We start from the raw sequence: 16,538 nt of genomic DNA, 5'->3' as shown, positions 1-16,538 counted from the left end.
ATAGATCTGTATATTTCAGTTCTCTTTGGAGTGCCTAAATTTGTTTTGGTTCTCACAATGATGCCTATGGCTACATACATATTCTGAAACGTATCAGTGTGTTTTCATCAACAAGTAGATACTTTGGGGGTAATTTACATTTGGATGTAAATCAATTTTATGGCGTGCCTCTCAGATGTAGAAGTACATGCCCACTTTACCGCCACGCTCATAGGTGCTCCGTTCACAATCTCCTTGAAATGCTTTTTCAAAAGTAGGCAAGTATGCCTTAATGGTTCCAAACAAGTAAAATATCTAGATATTGCATCAGCATAAAAACAATACGCACTGTAGAGCCCAGGGATAGAGTGTGACATCCCTTTTCCAACCCTATGTGCTCAACTGTTCTTTTTTTTTTTGGTTGAACAGTAGCTATTCTAATTGCAAACTGTCCTTTTTCATACATATATTATACATGTCACAGATATATTATTCTATACCTTGGAATTATTGATAGATTACCTGAGGCCTTATTTGAATGAGTAGTTGAAGAGGGATGTACTGTGGACTAAAGAAACTCATGAGATCAATCATAGAAATGCACGAGACTTTTCCGAAAGATGATAGACTCTTTACAGTTTGATAAAGTAAAACAATGTTTCTGCAAGTACACTGTACATGCAGACTCTTCTTAATATTTATAAATACATTCTATTTGCCCAGAAGATTGCTAAAATCAATGCGAGCCTCAAATTTAGGAAATTTAACTCTTACCAGTTAGATTGATTTGCAGCTTGGCCACTTTCTTCGCTCGATTAAGATGTTCTTTTGCATTTATGTATTCATAGTAATAAAGACATACATATCCACACTCTAGATGGAGTTGCAGAAGCAAGTCTTGAGCCTCTTCTTTCAAAAACAGGCTTTCAATTTTTTGAACTAAAAGAAAACAAAGGTAGAAATAGTTATTGACTGAACACTATCAGAATGTTTTGCTGCAGCAATATATTGTAAATGAAAAAAAGAGAAATTAAGCCTAAAAAAGATAGAGGATTAAGGGCCTGATTCAGCAGAGCATGGAATTGCAAAGCTGCACACAAGTGGTTTTGCAATACCATCTGCAAAAATGCAAATGCAGCAAGTGGTGTCTGACACCTCCTTGCTGCATCTGTGATCCTAGCACTGCGTCCGAGGTCACAGTCTGGGATCACCATAGCAACCAATGGTCGCAATGGTTGCTTCTGTCAGCAGGTTGAGTTAGCTGAAGTCTACTGCAGCCTGCCCGGGTTCTGGCAGCTCTCATGATCAGAAAGTCTGCATCCATGACAGCAGACCCTGGCCTCGCCACTCCCGGAAAACGGGGACGACGTGCCCCAGTTTCCGGGAACACAGGCAGTCGCCAGCCCCGCACCGCAAACGCCTCTGCCTGTCAAACAGGCAGAGAAATAGTGGGGTCTACGTGCAATTCGCAGGACCCGTTCTGCACATGCGCAGAATCGGTCCTGCGCAGATTCCCAAATATTGGGAATCTGCGATCAGCAACGCACTAGTGTGTACTGCTGAATCAGGCCCTAAGTAAATAACATTATATAAAGATGTGTAAATATTACATACAACACATAATTAGCATATTAAAAGAACTAAGTAGTACTTGCACAGCTATTAGCCAGGCTTTTTAACCAAATGAATGCTGGCTGATATTACTTCAGGTGATTGTATAACGGCAAATGCATTTCCACTTTTCAAAGCTAGACAGTATGAAGGAAAAAGATAACTATAGATATTTAAGTCATGCGTCAATAGTATGGGAATTCATTAAATAAAATCGCTTTCAAAGAAAAAAAAAGATGTAAACCAATATAGAAAAAAAAAAAGGCGTGAAAGATATAAACCAAAGTAGTATGGATTTGTTATTGGGAGGTTATATCAAATTGAGGAATTTTTTTATTGAACTTCGAGAAGATCAGTGGATTTTGATAACTTTAATTCTAGTGAGAAAACAGATATAGGGGTAAATTTATCAAAGGTCGATTTGATGGTCGATTTGAAGAGTGATTTAGCTCTTCTCAAACCGGCTCACATCGAATTGCGTCAAAACCATTAACTAGATTTACTATATTTCGATTTGTTTTGCGATTTACAAAACAAATTCGATTTGATTCAGTTTTGAACAGTGATTTGCAGTTCGATTTGACATGTTCATGTACAAATCAAACGACAAATTACACTTCAAACCGAAATGCAAATCCCCGACAGCATAGAACTGCTTCATGCTTTCACTTTCAGCATGAGCAGTTCGTTCTCACATAGATACACGCAGACATCAGTGAGATGCCTGCATGTATCTGCCTGTAAAAAGTAAATAAAGAGTTAAAAGTAAAAAAAAAATGACGTGAGGTCCACCCCCAAAACAGAACCAGCCCCGCCCGGACTGTTCAAACCTAGTTCTGGTTGACAGGGAAAAACTTGCGTAGGGTCTCCCTCTACTTACTACAACCAGCACTGGACTATGGCATTCAGTGCTGGTTCTGGAATTACAGGGAAAAATTTGTGTAGGGTCTCCCTGTAATTCACAGAACCAGCCCTGGACCCTTTCTAACGGGGGACTGATGCCACAGCCAGGGGAGCCCTATCAGCGGGCCCCCCAGCCGCAGCAACAGCCCTGACCGCTAGTCAGACCAGGCCAGGGATCCCTGGGGAGTTGGAGACCCCTCCAATAAAGGGGTCTCCCTCTCCAGGGCACCCCTAGCCTAGGCTGATAGCCTGGGGCTATGCCTTCCACCCCTGGTCGGTGGGTGGCGGGTTGATTGTGTTAGTGTAGTGTAAAAATAGAAGAATAAAAACATTGTCTTTATAGTAGAACTGCAGGTCCAAACAAGCCTCCCCCGCATGCTGGTACTTGGAGAATCACAAGTACCTGCATGTGGGGAATTAAGGACCCACTGGGACCTGTAGTTCACCTGTAAAGAAATGTTGAAATAAACACACACACCTTACACAATATAAGTTTAATACATACATACATTCACACTCACACTATACTCACTTATATTACTTCGAGTGGTCCCCTTGTCCAGTAGGCATCAAGGGTCTTCTTAAAATAACAAGACGAAAAACCACCATCGCACTAAACAATAATCATCCTAACCAGGATCATTATTCCTTCCCGAATGAAGTGCTCAGACGCGGCTTCCTCCTTTGAAGGTCGGTGTCTGAGCGTTCATTGGCTGAGAGAGGTCAGGCCCCGCCTCTCAGCCAATGAACGGCTCCCTCCATTGAACTCAATGGAGAGCCGCAGGGTAACTAAAGTTTTTCCTGCGGTTCCCATCATTGAGTTCAAAACCAACCTATTGCCAAAGGACAGAGATGGTATGAAACATTCATATTTCCAAAGTATTAGGAGAAGAATTTTTAAACAAAATGATTTCTAGAACATGCAAACATACTATGAAATGAATTAGGAAGAGTAACATCAGGGGAGTTTGTATATAGAAAGGGTGATAGATGCATGGAACTGCCTCCCAGGAGCTGAGCTTTGAAATTGAATGTTTTACAGAAAACACATTGCTAAGAACAATCCTAACACCAGCAAAAGATAAAAGCACACAAACAAATAGGGCAGGTAAGATAGACGTGTAGCTTTTCTAACTTCAAATAAGTAGAGATATGGTAAGAACTTACCCTTATTATCTCTTTTTCTACGAGGTCCATAGGGTCCAGAGGAAACCTTGGGGTATAGGTGATGACGAAGAGGCTCCTCAGTTACATAGCAAGCCAAAGGCCGGAGGAGGATTAAAGAGAGAAGAAAGTCTGGAACACACTAGAATCACATTCTCACACAGAAGTAGATGGAAAACCGGTGACCAGAGCGAAGCCCATCTGAAGCTCAGGTGTGTCAGGGCGGGCGCCTTGTGGACCCTATGGACCTCGTAGAAAAAGAAATAACAAGGGTAAGTTCTTACCATATCTCTACATTTCTACTTCAGGGTCCATAGAAGGTCAAGGAAACTTTGGGGATTCCCAAAGAAGTACCCTCAAGGGCGGGGACGCTCCTGTGCAGAAAGGAGAATCCGCCGCCCGAAGTAAGCATCCTAAGTGGCAAAGGTATCAAAGGCACAATACCTCAAAAATGTCTGAATAGAAGACCACGTGGCCGCCTTACAAAGCTGAACAGCCGAGGCACCACGACTAGCTGCCCACGAAAGGCCTACAGACCGAGTGGAATGAGCAGTAACAGAGGGCGGGACTGGAAGGCCCTCATTAATGTAAGCCTCAAAGATAGTCATGCGAAGCCATCTAGCAAAAGTTTGTTTATTGGCTGGCCATCCTCTCTTGTGGAAACCATAAAGAACAAACAAGGAGTCCGATTGCCAAAGAGAACTGGTACTATCCACATAAATCCTGAGGGCACGTAACACATCCAATGAGGCCTCCCCTGCCGAGAGGTCTGAGAAATTAAAGGCCGGCACAATAATTTCTTCATTATCCCTATGAAAAACTAGAAATGGGGAACGACAAGAGAGCCCCTAAATCAGAAACTCTTCAGGCGGAAGCAATGGGCAGAAGGAAAACAGTCAACAGTAAACCATTTGAGATCCACTGAGCCCAGTGGTTCAAAGGGAGGGCTCTGGAGAGCATTAAGGACAACAGCCAAATCCCAAGGTGCTACAGGAGGAACAAAGGGAGGCTGGATACGAAGGACCCCCTGCAAAAGTGCGCATGTCAGGAAGAGGAGTAATCCTTCGCTGGAACCACAATGAAAGGGCCACGATATGGACCTTCAGTGTAGCAAGGCGGAGACCAAGGTCTAAACCCGCTTGCAGGAAAGCCAACACTCTGGGTATCCTAAACACTTGGAAGTCGTAACCTCGGGGACAACACCATTCAAAGTAGGTATGCCATAACCTGTGGTAAATCCTGGCAGAGGCAGGTTTCCGTGCTCTGAGCATGGTGTTAACCACAGAGCCGGAAAAACCTTTTGACGTTAAGAGGGATGTCTCAAGAGCCACGCCGTCAGAGACAGACGACCCAGATCTGGGTAGAGGCAAGGACCCCGAGACAACAGGTCCGGACGTTGAGGCAACAGCCACAGAGTGTCGATGGAGAGATTACGAAGATCTGAGTACCATGGACATCGGGGGGCCATGCTGGAGCCACCAGCAGGACCATGCCTCCCTCTTGTTTGAACTTCCAAATTACTCGAGGAAGGAGGGAGATTGGGGGGAACAAGTACACAAACTGGCAGAGCGTCCACCAAGAGAGCACTGGCGTCTCTTGTCCTGGACCCGTCTGAAGCATCTTGTGATTTAGTCGAGAGGCCATGAGATCTACGTCTGGAAGGCCCCACCTGTCCACTAGGAGCTGAAACACTTCCTGGTGAAGAGACCATTCCCCTGGATGCACGTCGTGATGGCTGAGGAAGTCCGCTTCCCAATTCAGCACTCCTGGAATGAACACCGCCGATATGGCTGGTAGATGGCCTTCTGCCCATGTCAGAATGCGTGACACCTCTGTCATTGCCATCTAACTTCGAGTTCCTCCTTGACGGTTTAGATAAGCCACTGTCGTGGCATTGTCTGACTGGACTTGCACAGATTATCCGTGAAGCAACAGCCTGGTTTGCTGCAAAGCCTTGAAGACTGCCCGCAGTTCCAATATATTGATTGGAAGCGCAGATTCCTCTGAGGTCAACCTTCCCTGAAAGGAGCGTGGACCAGTCACTGCGCCCCAGCCCTGAAGACTGGCATCCATCGTCAGAAGGACCCAGTCCGAGATCCAAAAGGGACGCCCCATGGTGAGGTGAGCCATCTGTAGCCACCAGGTTATGGACAGGTGTACCTCTGGAGAGAACACCATCATTTGAGTCCGTATATGATGGGGAAATCCGTCCCACTTGGAGAGGATCAATAGCTGCAGAGGCCAGGAATGAAGCTGGGCATACTCCACCATGTCGAATGTTGACACCATGGATCCCAGTAACTGCATTGCTGAGTGGACTGACACTCTGCGATTGTGAAGGCATCTGCGTACATGCATCTGCAAAGTGGAGATCTTTTCTGCTGTCAGAAAAATCCTTTTCTGTTGCGAATCAAACAGGGCTCCCAGATGGAGCATCCTTTGAGACGTAATCAGTGAGGACTTTTTCCAATTCATCAACCATCCGTGTACCTGTAGCACAAATATCGTTAGCTGCAGGTGGTGGTGAAGTACCTCTGAGGACACTGCTAGTAACAAGAGGTCGTCCAGGTATGGTAACAGGCGGATCCCCTGCAGCCGTAGATAGGCTGCCATTAACGCCATGATCTTTGTAAACACCCGAGGTGCAGTTGCAAGGCTAAACAGTAGATCCTGAAACTGTAAATGTTGTTGTGACACAGCGAACCTGAGAAAACATTGGGGAGCTGAAACAATCGGAATATGTAGGTATGCATCTTGAATATCCAGGGATACCATAAAATCCCCAGGTTCCATAGCCAGTATAACTCTGAACCTGGGTACCCTGAGGAATTTGTTCAGGAACCTGAGATTGAGAATAGAATGGTAAGAACCGTTTGGCTTCTCTACTAGAAAAAGGCTGGAATAATACCCTGTTCCTCTTTGGGACATTGGGACCGGTACAATGACTCCTGCCTGTAGCATGGATTGTACCACCTGTTGAATAGCCAAAGCCTTGTCCACGTTTTTCAGAAGCCCTGTGCAAAATAATTGATGGGGAGGCCTTCTGCGGAAGGAGAGGGCGTACCCCAGAGAGACCACTTTCTTCACCCAGGAATCCATGGTAGTTGTACACCAGTACTGGGCGAACTGAAGAAGTCGGCCTCCCACCCTGGGGTCCCCCAGGTAGAGGCCCATCCCATCAAGAGGAGGGCTTGTCATCGGGCTTGGCAGCTGGATGTCTGGCACTCCATGACTGGCCTGGCAGATTTCTTGGTGGTGGATGGCATGGGAAAGGGCTGAGTTCTAGCCTTACCTGGGGCCCGATAGGTCTGAAAGGCCAGAGTCCGAACCCCCGCAGAAGCTGGAGCAGAAGGCAAACAAGCCGTCTTAGCTGCTGCCAAGGTATTCACAATCTTATCCAAATCAGGGCCAAACAAGACTTTACCATTATAAGGAAAACATTCTGACCCCTTCTTGGATTCTGCATCAGCTCTCCAAGAACGGAGCCACAGAGAACGGCGAGCCGCAATGGCTGCCGAGGAAACCCTGTAATTTAGTAGGCCAATATCCAACGCTGCCTCATTTATATAGGTAGCCAACTCTGAGATTTCCCACCAGATTCAGCTGTTCCCTGGTAGCATTAGAGGCTAAGGATGTTTCAAGGCTATTAGCCCAACATTCCATGGCCCGAGCCACCCAGCAAATGGCCATAGCTGGACGCAGCCCCCCCAAAAGGGACTAAACACATATAAGGCATACCTCTACCTTCCTATCTGTAACATCCTTCAGAGACGACATGGAAGGCATAGGAAGCGTTGCGCTTCTTACCAAGCACATGACATGGGAATCCACCACCGGTGGAGTCTCTCATTTGGAAAAATAATTCTCAGCAAAAGAGTAAGCAGAGACTAGACGCTTCTGCGGTTGATGGCGCTTTCCAGGCGTTTTCCAAGCGTGTCCAGCAGCGGGGAGAGCCGGCTGTTAGACAGGGAAGGCACCCCTCCCCTGGCCAGTGTTTAACCCCTGGGACGCTGGAGTGTTCTGAAAAACTCCAGTCCCAAGTGGCTTAGTGTGGACGCAGGACTCAGTGCCTGGCCACACTTGCTGTCATCCCCAGGGTGTCCCCAACCCTGAAGGAAAAAAGGACTGCGTCTCGGCACGCACCACCACGGTGCGTGTCGCTTACCTGCACCCCTTAGCGTCCAGCCGCAGTCTAGAAATCCTCCGGGGTCCCTGCTAGCCAAGATCTCTGAGGCCCGCCGAGAGGCACGGATTAGTACCGGCGTCTCAGCAAAAGCGCGGTGATGATGCGGCCGTGCGAACTTCCACTGGGGTGTTCACGCTGACCGCACTTAGGAGAACTTGAAATTTTCAGGGCTGTTAGTCCCACTGCAATACAGTGACCCGACTCCGGCCGGGCACCAAATGAAACTTAGGAGCTTCCGGCCCAGGGGCAGGGTATAGAGGGAGGCCCCGTTGCATCTGGGGAGAAAAAATGTAACTGCATGGTGCCCGGATGTCTTCGTCATCACCTATACCCCAAGGTTTTCTGTCGACCCTGAAGCATAATTTTTTTTGCCTTATATAAAAACTCTCAGCAAATGCATTAAAGCAAAATCATGAGTGAAGTGGCAGTGTGTTCCTTCATCAATGCCTTCATTCTGTATGTGTGTATTTGAAAAATTAAGTGGAAATATAATATATACCAGCCTTGCAGACATATACTTAGGCGACAGACATTTAACCTTATGCAGCTGTGATTACATCATTGTTAGTGTTAAGACGTGTCCGCTTCATTAAAAGGAAAAAAAAATTTGCAATCAAATTTGAAATTACATCTGGGAGAAGAAAACTGAATGTCAATCATACAACATGTAATATGCTCTGAATAATTATGTGCATATATCATTGACAGTGCATACATTATTAGAAACAAGTTTCAAAAGACATTATGTACGGACTGCTGACATATCACAGAATATTACTGGTACCAGCAAACACCAAACCACTAGCAATTATAGCAGATGAAGGTCAGCTTTTTTGCACTGCTGAATGGACTGTAACAGGCAGCTGTCTATTTGCAGAATCCAGGAAATAGATGTATAAAGGCATGTATTGCTGTGTTTAACACAACTGAAAACTGGACTTGCAATAATAAGCGTGTTTTTAAGCAAGTACATTTGTCCAGGACACTGTCTGTTCTGTCCTTCTATCCTACTGTAGGTGGCAGAGATACAAGAAATGTGGAACATTTTCGGTGTATTACTGTGGGGCAGCTCTTAGCTTCTATACTAAGATTCTCAATCTTCAAAGTAACAGAAATGTATAGACTACATATTGGTAAATTCATACACTAGGGCATGGTCAGTGATGTCACAAGCAGCATAACTGGCATACTATCATTTATTACTTCAGCTTTTTGTCCTAAGTATTAAATCACCGTTGTACATGGTTTAAGAGTTGTTCGGACTACTATACCAGTTTGTGATGGAGGTGTGAGGATATAATTTAACTTTCATTATTGACATACTGTAGAGGCATTTTAAACTCGGGGTAATATTGAACAACGTCTGTCCACGTGCTTTATATGATAAGATTCAGATTTGTGCCCAAATGTTAGGCTGGGTACACACTAGACGATAAATTGGATGATTTGTCGTTTTGAGCCGAATTGAAATGACAAATTGTCCACATTGTCTAATGTGTACGCACTATTGCACGCTCCCGTGGTCAGTCCTCACACATCTGCTATACATGCACGGCAGATGAGAAGATATCTTTAGCGACTTTATGTAAATCGTGAAGTGTGTACGACCAGGAAAACCAGGCGATATGTTATCATTATATCTTAATGATCTAACAACCAGCGTTTCAAGATACATCGTTCAGTCATTTAAAGCATTGCACAGTGTGTACACACTATGCGCCTGATTCAGAAACTAACGCTATGGGATCGCAGCTGTGATTTCGTACACATTGCAGCTGCAAAACTATGCTAATGGTTGCAAAGCTTATCCAAGCATAAGGACGCCCACAGCTGCCTTCTCTTATGTGTACGTCGCTGCTTACATGCATAAATATCAGTAACATCGACGCACATCAAGCAGCTATCTTGCCCTTGCGGTGGGTCTGACCTGCCGCAGCCTTGGGAGCTCTTCTGACACGCACAGCTGCGTAGAAGTTGCATGGGCTGATATATGCACGCCCATGAAACAGCGTACAGACAGACACGCCTACGTTTTTCAAACCACCCCCCGTTACCACCCCCAAACGCTGTCCGTAGTCGCAATGAGATTGCTGCGCACATGCAATGCGGCTTATAGACATGCGCAATGGCAAACAATCACTTGATCTGTGTACGTAATCGCCATTGCGTCCAACTCTGAATCAGGCCCTATTTCGTTTGTTCTGGGGATGAAGATAATCGGGACGATCATCTCGTCGTTTGCACATAGTCTAATGTGTACCCAGCCTTATAGCCTACGAGTTGTGGGCAGCAGCAAGATTTTGACGATTTAGCCACTAGATTTAAAGCGGCAAATTTAAAAAAAGGCAAAATCAACGTGGTTTTGCCATTTAAAAAAATGCACAAATCTCTCAGGCTATTACATTTGGGCCTTGGTGTTTATCCTTAAAAGGTGGAGTAAAGAGCCAACATTTTCTGTAAGTAAATGTAGATTCCCTCCTCTACTGTCATAATGGTGGGACACACGAGAAGTCCCCCACTTTTCCTGAACATTGTGCCTGTAGATACTGCAATCTATAGGCTGAGATCCTGAAAATAAGTTTGGATATCCATCATGTGCCTCACTGGGAAATTTGTAAATAGTCTCTTCGTACAAACTATGAGACAAGGTTACTCTCTCTCATCCTTATTTCTTTAATTGAACCATTACCCATTAAAAAACATATGCATCATTCTGAACTGTCTCTTCAACCTGTTTCTAGAAATTGAATCATATGGCTCTTTTTCAGGCTACAAAAATCAACAGACACAATCTGGCATATTAAGGTGGGGACACACTAAAGGCACCCATACACAGTGAGATATAAAAGTTAGTAAGATCAGTTGTACGATTTCCCTTCAAATTCTTCATAAGATGTGGTCAAATGGTGTACGATTGATCATTAAGATCATAAAGGTAAGATGCATAGAAGTGTATCACATCGTACACGATCAGTTGAGATCTCTCTGCAAAACCATCTAATCTGCGATCCAACTAGATGATGGCGGGGACGCGCATCGGGATCGCAGAAGACTCAAAATACAACTATTTGCAAACGATTAGTCTGTCCAACCTGTAGAAACTGCCAAAATCGTGTTAAAAATCATCCCATGTATGGCTAGCTTTAGCAATATATTGGACAATATATCATTCCAACGCAGATCGGATCAATATATCGCTTACATTGCTTAGTATGTACGGGTGATTGCGCACTCCTGTGTGTCGTGGGTCACATGTTCTGATCTGCTGTGCATACACAGCAGATTAGAAGATCTGGCGGCTGACACCACACCTCTGGATGCGGCAGGGGAACGATATATCGTCAGTCGTACACAGATCGTGCAGTGTGTACTGACCGCCCGATATATTGTGCCGTCGCTGGGTATACACACTGTCTACTGTGTACCCAAGCATTAGACTTAAAATTCCTTCTACCAAGAAAGAGAAAACCCTAAAGCTGGCCATACACCTGCACGATTTCGGGCAGATTGCCCGATTTTCAATGAGTCGTAAGATGGATCTTGCGAAAATCGTGTATTATTTTAGTAAGATAAGATCCGATGCGCGCTCCTGCAGCTCCTATAATTGGATCTTATGATTAGATGTGCAGCACATCTTGTCCATCGTAACCTGTGCAGATCGTCCTGTTTATTTTGTTCATGCGATCCATCGTGCAGCAATTCAAGTCATTTCAATGACTGTTTCCCTTATGAGCCTGTGAGACACAGGATCGATGTAACGACAGATCGTGTGCCAAGAAAAACAACAAACATGCTGCCGGGACTGCCAGGGATCTCTGGGGTATCGTAGGGAAATCGTATGATGAATCGGATCTTTTGCTGGTCGTGTAGGTGTATGGCCAGCATTAGGGGTTTATTCACTAAGCAACGGGTTCTAAAACCTAGCGTTTCAGATCGTATTTATGCCAGAAATTTAAAAGGGCAATGCTTTTACTAGCAAAACACTCCTAGTAAAAGCTTTGCCCTTTTAAATATCAAGCATAAACACAACTAGTTACCTACTACCAGTTTTGCACACAACAGTGTTCTACCTGGATTGGGCTTGGGTATCCCTAACTTTAAAAATATTAACTAGCTGTTGCTCACGGCTTCACCCACAATGAAATCGATTCTAGCAACAGTTTTTTTAGTTGATGTGTTGTAGTTGTATTGCTTTGCATAAAGGCCCTGTTTACGTGACCAGCAGCGCTATAGAAAATGGTAGCAGCAGCGCCTACACCCACCGCTCACACCAATGTCACTGTGTGCTCTGCTATGAAGCCTTTCTTATTCAAATGAACATGGGCCCAAAACACCTGTCCCCCACCTGCCTTTTGTATTGGTTATGTCAATACATTTTGTTTCTGCTATTGCTAAGCTTTTGCTTGACAGATCGAGATGAAACAAAATGCATGTTATTTGTAGGAGTTTCCACTACAAAATGATGCAGTTTTCATGAAAATCACTGTTTTTGCACTAACTTGGAACAGATAGAAAGACACAACATTCTTATAAATTTAGTATAGATGATGCAGCTTGCCCGTTATGTATAAAAGAACAAATCTCTGTCTATTAAAATTTGGATCACTTTTGAAGCAGATACCACAAATATTCCATCACTCTGTTCAATGACCCAAAGCATCAACTGTCACAACCATCAAAACCCATCACACTCTCCCCATCACAGTCTATACCAACAAGCTGAATCTTTTGACTGCCTGGCTTCGCTCTTATCTCCACTCTTCAGCAACGCTCCTGTATGAGAGACAGACATTCTGCTCTCGTCTGGTGGGCTGCGCAAGATCCCTGAACGATCTGACACATACCAAGATGTTTTCTCCTTCTCTCACCAATAAGGTGACACAACCAGTCGGGCATTTTCACCACTCACTGAAGCCTAACATGACCAATAAGCCCCCTTACCACATTCATAGCTCTATGTACAGTATATGGCAAGCCTCCTATCATGGTCTTATACCCATGATATATACTGTATACACAAGCCAAAATATCTCACAAAATGCATATTACCTATCTGGATTAGTTTCTATAAATCTGAGTACATCAAGCTCCTATTTGGCACCTTAATTTGTCCCGCTGCCTAGACGACTTACCGAACCAGCTCCTGGAGTATACATTTCTCGTCCAGCCTCTTTGCTCCATAAGCATGCAATTATTAAATAACAAAGGGAAAATAAATTGTATACAGTAAGCAGCAGATATAAGTTCACCAATCTTTCCTCTAGGACTGTTATCACTGATTGTTCAGGTCCAATTAGTAGGGCTTCCGAATATTCTTTTGAAATGCTCATGGTTACGTTCCCTAAATATCCTGATTATACAACGTACCATATTGTAATAATGACTGACCGATAAACTGCAATCGCTACAAATACCATATTCCATTTACGATAGTGACAAAGTTGCAGTCACAGGAATTTATGTGTGCACTAGGAACAGGCCAGGTGGGCCCCTGAGAGCAGATCCTTAAATAAGATGAGCTGGTAATATAACACACATCCGCAAATGATAAGTCCAGGCTCAGGGGTGATTTCATGGTGTTATGCCTTTATGTGCAGACGCCTTGCTGTTCTTGCAAAATGCAGAATATATTTAACATCTAAAAACTCGTAAAACATAAAGTGCCTGGCACTGTTACACGGTTTCTATAAAGCCTTGAGGTGTACAGTATTTCTAAATCTGTTACCTCTATGCTGGAAAAAAAAGGACATAGAAATATGTATTTCTTGGCAGCGTTAACAACACAGTGGCTAAACAAAAGTCATGAACCCTTTGGATGACACAAGTTCATCATACATAATAGAGTGTGTGAGCCAATACAGTTTTCTAATGTACTAGGTCAATTCTACTTTGATGTAAAATAATCAATGTTGATGAGCCCATACTCTGTAGAGTGGTTAGTCAATTTTCTGCACGTGGGCGGCTTAAATATTAACATACTGTACACCACAAATTTGTTTGAATATTGAAAATACATTTCTCTGAGAGTTGGAGGAATAAATGGGCACTAACTCCTATTTAAAAAAAAAATTATATGGAAAGTGCTCCACAAAATAAAAGCTTTGTAAAGGCCTTTTCATACCAGGGTCTTGATAGAGAGTAGGGACTATATCGGGTGTACAGTATTTGTGTGGGCCTATTTTGTGAGCATTAGTAGTATTAATGAACACAAGATCCGCTCAACAAACAGGCAAATGGTACATACCGTAAGTTCAATTCTGCATCAGGCCCTAGATGTGTTCCTGGAAATGTAAAACTAGATACAAAACCAAACAAAATAATTTTTCAACCTTTCAAAAACACATGAAAGATAGCCAGATGCAATAGTCACATGTATGATTGCAGACACGCTGGGGTGGTTAAAAAGCATCTGGACTAATTGTCAGCCTAGAAAAAGACAAGGTTTATCCTGGGATACAAATTCATTTAATGTTTCTGGAGTAAGTTGACTAGAAAACTGATGAAATGATAGTACCTAATTTTGAGAACGGAGCTGCGCACAATGTAAGACGCTATAACAATATCCTCCATCTCAGCATGATTTTGTGATTTCTGGATAAAAACCTTCATTTACCTATGGCTCTCTGACAAGTATTAAAGTTGGCACATCAATAAGAAAGTAGAAAATTAAAGATTACAATCTTAAGCAAAAATATATTTTACATTAGGCAGTTCTGCTCGACACACCATACGGAATGCATCACATAAGCTAAATAAATGGAAGGAACACATTTTACATAAAAGTATGTTTGCTGCAATCAAAGCCACATTAAAAAGGAAAGTTACTATATCTTATACCAAAACAGATAGTGGACCAGAAGTGATCAAGACACTTAGGGGCCCATGCAATTATGGTCACTGTTCGCCTGCACACATATTTGCCTATTATGGTACCAGTAACATAGCTAGCTTATTTGCGCAGCTCTATGGGCTGAGACACAAAACTGGCGATGTTGCTGACCACAATGTGTCATTCCGGAATGGCTCATCGCATTTAATTGAATCACCCCTTTAGAAAGAATGTAGTATGAAATGGTTGGAAAAAATTATAATCATCATAATGGTTCCCAACCTTTTATGTTGTGACACATATGTTGATCTGATTAAATGAACTGGCCAACTATGTTCAGAATAGCACTGATCCTAATAATAGAGAACGCCATTTGCCGTTAAAAAATAAGCATATATGTATTTGGGTTTCATTTATTTAAGTGATACTCCATGACACTATTTAAAAAAAAAAAAAATTACTAGGTGAATGAACTAAACAAACAAATTTGAATGTGAGCAACAAGATGTGAATGCCCAAATATTCTCTGTAAAGCGCTGCAGAATATGTGTTCGCTATATAATAACTGGTAATAATTAATAAGTAGCATCCACATAATAAAAAAGGATTGGTAGCTCTTTGTAAGGCGCATCATTGCAGCAGAGAAAATGTAAACTTATTCCAACAGAAAATGCATTTTGCACCGAGTAGTCCTTTAAATTATATAACGGATTCCAAAAACATTGATCTTACTAACTAGGATTTTGTGAATAATATTATACAACCCGAACATAACATGTGGATGTGATCATAATCAGTGATGTGCGGTGAGGTCATTGACTGGGGAGGCACATATGGAGATGGGTCTGAGTGCTGGGAGCCTGTCTCACCCCCTACTCACTGTAACTCTCCCCTCACTACACTAAGCTTCAGTGTCCATTGATTCTCCTATCTGCATCACTGTGTCTTCTCTTGTTGCTGAGCTCCGAACTCTAAACACTGCAGTGCACTTCCTGGTCACATGACACATCCATGGCGCCCATCAGTGCCCAAAGCACGTCCCCCCATACTCAAAGGCAGCCCTCTATTAGCTCTCTTTCTGTGCAGCTTACTTAAATATCTTCTTTGTATTATTCTAATCCTTTTTATATAAAATCTCAGGAGTATGACAGGGGAGGTTCCACCTACCCTGACTGCACGTCCCTGATCATAATGCAATATTTTGTATTTTAAAAGCTGTAAATGGAAATCAGTTTAGTCTAGGTAAACATGTTAGCTGTCATCCTATGGTGTAGTGGATTCCATATATGCCTTCTAATATTTGATGAGTAACCATGCCACTAGTTCTAAACAGATTGTAAGCTTGTGAGCAGGGCCTTCTTACCTCTCAGTGTGTCTGTTATTACCCAGTCTTGTTTTATTACTGTTTTGTTCCTAATTGTAAAGAGCAACAGACTATGCTGGCGCTATATAAGTAACTGTTAATGAATTGGGAGCACATATACAATTCCTGTGCCATGAGGACGGTACAGCTTAATGTAAAAAAATAAATCAAGTGACCTATTGCCTTTCTAATATATCTCATTTATCATTTTAAGTTTATATAGAGTTAGACTCATATTAAAGTATTCCTGGACGTTTACATTACAAATATCACTTTATAATTTGCTGAAAAATAAGTAGATTGCTTCATGTATCCTAATAACGATATTCTTACACAGTGAATGCCCCTAAGTATTCCTTATGAGATTGAATAATAAGACACTAATGTCACTCAGGGGAGAAGAGTTAAATAAAAAAAGAAACTATTTTGAGGCTACCTTGAGGGAAAATATGTTTTGTACTTGCTGACCTGGAAATATGAAGTGAGTGGCAGTCACCTTAATT

General features: G+C 43.0%; 1 protein-coding gene across 6 annotated transcripts in view; it reads right to left on the bottom strand.

Moving 5' to 3' along the window:
* The window catches only part of TTC27 (tetratricopeptide repeat domain 27), a 676,116-nt gene that overhangs the window by 363,839 nt on the left and 295,739 nt on the right, over positions 1–16,538 (bottom strand). For all 6 annotated transcript variants that reach the window (XM_088474427.1, XM_088474426.1, XM_088474429.1 and 3 more), the window contains one exon: positions 754–918. In XM_088474427.1, the coding sequence (XP_088330553.1) occupies positions 754–918 (165 nt within the window). The remainder of the gene's footprint in view (positions 1–753; positions 919–16,538) is intronic.

This window comes from Taudactylus pleione, unplaced genomic scaffold (assembly GCF_031769625.1).
Source record: "Taudactylus pleione unplaced genomic scaffold, aTauple2 ptg000154l, whole genome shotgun sequence".
Taxonomy (NCBI): domain Eukaryota; kingdom Metazoa; phylum Chordata; class Amphibia; order Anura; family Myobatrachidae; genus Taudactylus; species Taudactylus pleione.
Note: the sequence above shows the minus strand (reverse complement) of the source record. Positions and strands in the feature narration are given on the sequence as shown.